The 4,511-nt window shown below is 34.5% G+C and overlaps 1 protein-coding gene across 1 annotated transcript; it reads left to right on the top strand.

Annotated features, from left to right (window-relative positions):
- The first annotated feature begins 751 nt into the window (after positions 1–751).
- On the top strand, positions 752–3,071 carry LOC102081650 (cationic trypsin-like). Its single transcript, XM_019360427.2, has 6 exons — positions 752–808; positions 1,164–1,356; positions 1,515–1,691; positions 2,315–2,376; positions 2,648–2,790; positions 2,872–3,071. The coding sequence occupies exons 1-6, from the start codon at positions 760–762 to the stop codon at positions 3,025–3,027; spliced, it is 780 nt and encodes a 259-aa protein (XP_019215972.1). The 5' UTR covers positions 752–759; the 3' UTR covers positions 3,028–3,071.
- The last annotated feature ends 1,440 nt before the right edge of the window (positions 3,072–4,511 follow it).

Raw genomic sequence — 4,511 nt, 5'->3', positions numbered from 1 at the left:
TATTATTATATATATATGTAGTATATTATAACCATGTGAACATGAATGATTAACCTGCACTGTGGGCAAAAACTGAATATCAATGTATTAACACCTTAGAAAGTAGTAGCTGACCACTGAAAGAGGCACAGAGAAAGTTTTAAGGCTGGTAACACAAGAGACATGGGCTGCTTCTCACAGAGCAAAGAACTTTTGAGCTTAGTCATAAGCAAATAGTGAACTCAGATATGAAATTCTAAGGCCCCGAGTTTTGTGCTGAGTGAGCATGATATTGTGGATTAGTTTCTGCCAGATGTGGTAGTTCAACAGCATCATGTATAAAAGTACAGGACAGTGCAATACAAGATATTAAAAAAAGAAAATAAATAAATTGTTAAATTAAGTCAGCCAATATCATGCTAACTGAAAAACAGATGTTTTATGGGTTTTCTTTTTTGCTACTTTTTTGAAAAGTTTGAGACAGACTGCTGTCTGTATATACACACAAGCTGTGTGTATATACTGTATAAAGCCCAACTTTGCAATAATTCTATTAAAACATAGCTTCTTTTTGTACTGCAGTGTCATTTCCTGCAGATTACAAATAATGAGAACACTTTTTTGTTAAGATGAAAGATATCCAACATTTGCATGGAGACCGTACCAACCAATGGGATTTTGGTGATAACATTAGGCTCTGTGATTGGTGGATCCATTGTCACCAAGATGGTGAGACCATAGTTAAAATGATCCTCCAGCACAGCCATTACCTCAAGCTGAATGACAGCAATGACTCATTTGAAGTTCCTCCTTCTCCTCCTGTGGGTTGGTAAGTGAACTAATGCACTCATTTCCTATGCTTGTTTGAACTTTGTCTACTTGAACTATTCCTTAGGTTATGACATATCTGTGTTAATAAAGACTTGTTTAATTGATTTTTGTTAAGTTTCACTGAACTGATAAATAGTATGTATGTTCTTCTAATTCTTTGTTTCTCCTTTGATATTAATTAATGTATATTTGTCAGAATGTCCCAGTGTCAGGAATACTCACACATGCAATATGTTTGAATTTCAACAGTTATTTCTTGCTAAATCCTTTTAGCAACACAACTGGCTAAGAAAGTAGATGTTGTTCCGATAGCAAACCAACCATTTGTTGGAAAATTACTGGGCTTTTTTCAGGTGTCACAGAGAGCGCAGTCCTGGATTTACACAAAAGAATCTTCAAAGGTTATGACTGTGAAAACACCAAGCATCTGTACCATGTGAAAATAACTGCAGCCAATAGAACGCATATTTCTCGATGTGGAGGCTCTCTGATCCACAGAGAGTGGGTTCTAACTGCAGCTCACTGTTGGATAGATCAACCTGGATGGTGAGAAAATGATAGTATCACTTAAAACTAAAAATAAAATTTAAAATAGAATGAAAACTCAAAATTTAATTATAAAAGTCCTGAGACAAAAATCATTACTGATATTTGTTCTTTATTTTCATAATAAAGACTTTGTGATGACCATTTCCATTGTTTAGGACTATGTCTGCATATGTAGGAATTCATCCAGGTCCAGGAAGTATGGTTACAATTAGGGATCACCAAATCTTTCAGGACCAAAGCAGAAAACATGACATCATGCTACTGAAGATCTCACCGGCATCGATCAGGACTGACCTTGTTCAATTACCTGATTGTAAGATTCCTCCGAAAATGTGAGTTGGGATTAACCGAAGTGTAAAATATCAATTCCTGAGGTCTTTGAGATGCTTTCATACGACTTCATACTCTCGTGTTATATTAACTTCTTAATTTCTTTACTAATTATTTGTCATAATGTACTGTCTTTTTTTTTTTTAAATTAGAGATCATAATATGATCATTATTTAATCGAGAGAAAGAGAGAGAGAGAGAGATTCTGTTATCACTTGAGGAGAACCAGTCAGGCTAAATGAATAAGACAAAGGCCTGTTGACACAAGCAACATAGGTTTTCCTTTTAAACTGTCGTTTCAACAGGAATTACTTAGATATTCAGACATGCACGGAGCAAATCTGCAAGTATGCTTTAGAATTAGAATAAGATAAGACTCTTTGTTTTGATTTTAGGAGATACACCCATGACCCACAGTTAAGGACAATAAAACATGAGCTTGCCATACAATTCAGAGAATAATCGGAAATTTAATGTTTAATGTTTGAATCCTCAAAGTTAATTTAGCTTTACTAACTTTGAGGACAGACTGGAAATGCCCAGCCTGTCGACTCCAATCATATGATTTTATCTTGTACTCACAACACATGGATGGACTAATTCATTATTATTCTTTAATTTGTAGAGGAAATGAAATTAAAATTGCAGGCCTTGGTGGTTATCTAGTAGATCTACAGAACATCGCACGTAAGACCAATTTTATTTTATTGTTTCATTTTTCTAGTTTGCATTAGAATTAGAATTTGGCTCGTGTGCCTGTTTTAGTTACTTTTTAATTGTATAACTGTGACGACAGTATTTATTTGATTTTATGGTGGATATACTGTCACATTCCCTCCTTTTTAAATGCTGCTCAGCTTCACACATTTTGTTCCAGAAATGAGGTAAAGCATGTTTCTGATCTGATTTCATTGCATGAAACACTGAGTAGCTTTTGTTCTTTTCCTTTTTTCTCTAGTCCCTGATGAACCGCCTCATCTCAAGTGTGCAAGGATGCATGTTGTTAACTGTGGACTTAATCGCACTCCATGTAATTCACCAGCATTATGGCCAAATGGAAACACGATGTGTTACGAACAAGCTGGAGTGGACACATGTCCGGTGAGCTGCCATGCCGCTAACATTTACTCTCCATTATCAGATGTTTTAAAAAAAACTTATGGATTATATTTTCTCTCTCAGGGTGATTCTGGTGGTGGAGTGATGTTCAACAACATGATTTATGGTGTTCATGTTGGAAGTGGGAAATGTGTCTGTAGCAGATCAGCTGTTTCTCTGAAGGTCTGCTCTTACATTGGTTGGATAAACCACTACATTACACCAAATAATGGAAAATAATTCAGTTGAAGTGAGATTCAGAAAGAAAATAAACAATCAGCTCTACAAGAAATATGTGTGGTGTGATTTGTTTCTATCCCCGAACCACTTTTTCTCAGAAATGTAAATTTATGTGTATAAGACCACACACCTTATGTGTGGTTTGAATGTAGTTTTACATGTCAAGTAGATCATTTTGTTGTTCAGAAACTGTGGAATTTACACTGTGAAGATGGAAACAGGGTTTGTGACTAGACATGCCATCAATCAGCTACAGGACACCTAATGATGAAAAACTCCTTCATAAGTCAGAATTAAATTTTGCGGATGGAAAGGAAAACACACAGAGGTCGTTAGGGCATTTTTACCATATGACATTAAGAAAAACAATTGTATTTAAGTACATGTTTGAGGAATTAGAAGTTTTTGGTCACATTTTTCATTTTCTTCTCCACTCCACAGGAGGAATTTAACTTCACTACATTTATCTGACAGCTTTACTGACTTGCTATGTTTTTTTCTATAAATTAAAATAGTCCAAAGTTTATACAGATACATGTGCCATACACCTAGCAACTCTTGAACTAATAAAATCTTTAAAAGTACTTAACTAAATAAAGTTTGATTAATATAACACTAAATCGCAACATATAATCCAACCTAGAACTTACTTTGTATTGTTATTATTTTCTATATTCTGAAATCAGAAATTTGTGCAAAGCAGATGATTAATAAGGAAAATAATCAGCACAATAGTTAATAATAAAAATTAATAGCAGAAGCCCATACAGCACATAGAAAACAACAAAAACAGTAAAATCCTGCTTTTTCATAAAGACAAAATTAAAAAATTCTAATGCAACAATATACAGTGTAGTCGTTTGCATTGAGTGCTATGGATTTCTGAGTACACTTTCCCAATTAATTATCTGACTTATTTATTGTACAATTAATGTATACATGTTGAAGTACAGGTGACAAACTAAAGGATAAACAAAGACAAAGAGTCTTAGTAAGGTTTTAAACCACCAATTGTTACCAGAACTGAGTGATTCTGCATTGATTAACCACTGTGAAGCCATAGCGTACGACTCTTACAATTTCCATTCCCATTAAATCATTCAGTGAACCTTCAAGCTCTGTGGATGCGAATATCCTGCATACTTCCCTGCACTTGTTTGTTTGACCAACAAGTGTCCTTGTGTTCCTTCTTCTGGTCAGAGGATACACACAGAACAAAATATATAGTAAATTATATTTTGTGATAATATGTCATATAATTAGGTCCTAATAGTTATATGCCTCTCATTATATTTTACTCATGAAAGTGATAGTATTTACATTTTTTTTCATCAAATGCAAAATTAATTGTTGGCTGATGGAAAAATGGGGAGAAGATTTTTCCCCTTTCCACTAGTGAGCGATGACTGGTTTTGAGCATCTTCTCTGGATTTAGTAGACGGTAGCTGAAGGGGGACAAAAACTACAAAATAACTGGACAGAAA

The sequence above is a fragment of the Oreochromis niloticus genome, linkage group LG6 (assembly GCF_001858045.2).
Source record: "Oreochromis niloticus isolate F11D_XX linkage group LG6, O_niloticus_UMD_NMBU, whole genome shotgun sequence".
Classification (NCBI taxonomy): Eukaryota; Metazoa; Chordata; class Actinopteri; order Cichliformes; family Cichlidae; genus Oreochromis; species Oreochromis niloticus.
The sequence above is the reverse complement of the archived record's forward strand: the minus strand, read 5'-3'. Positions and strand labels throughout refer to the sequence as shown.

What these genes read in the sequence shown, in the direction of transcription:
- LOC102081650 (XM_019360427.2), top strand. Translation starts at nt 760, where the DNA reads ATGACAGCAATGACTCATTTGAAGTTCCTCCTTCTCCTCCTGTGGGTT. An exon ending in CCTTCTCCTCCTGTGGGTTG is followed by an intron (nt 809 to 1,163) that starts GTAAGTGAACTA and finishes GGCTTTTTTCAG; the next exon opens with GTGTCACAGAGAGCGCAGTC. An exon ending in AGATCTACAGAACATCGCAC is followed by an intron (nt 2,377 to 2,647) that starts GTAAGACCAATT and finishes TTTTTTCTCTAG; the next exon opens with TCCCTGATGAACCGCCTCAT.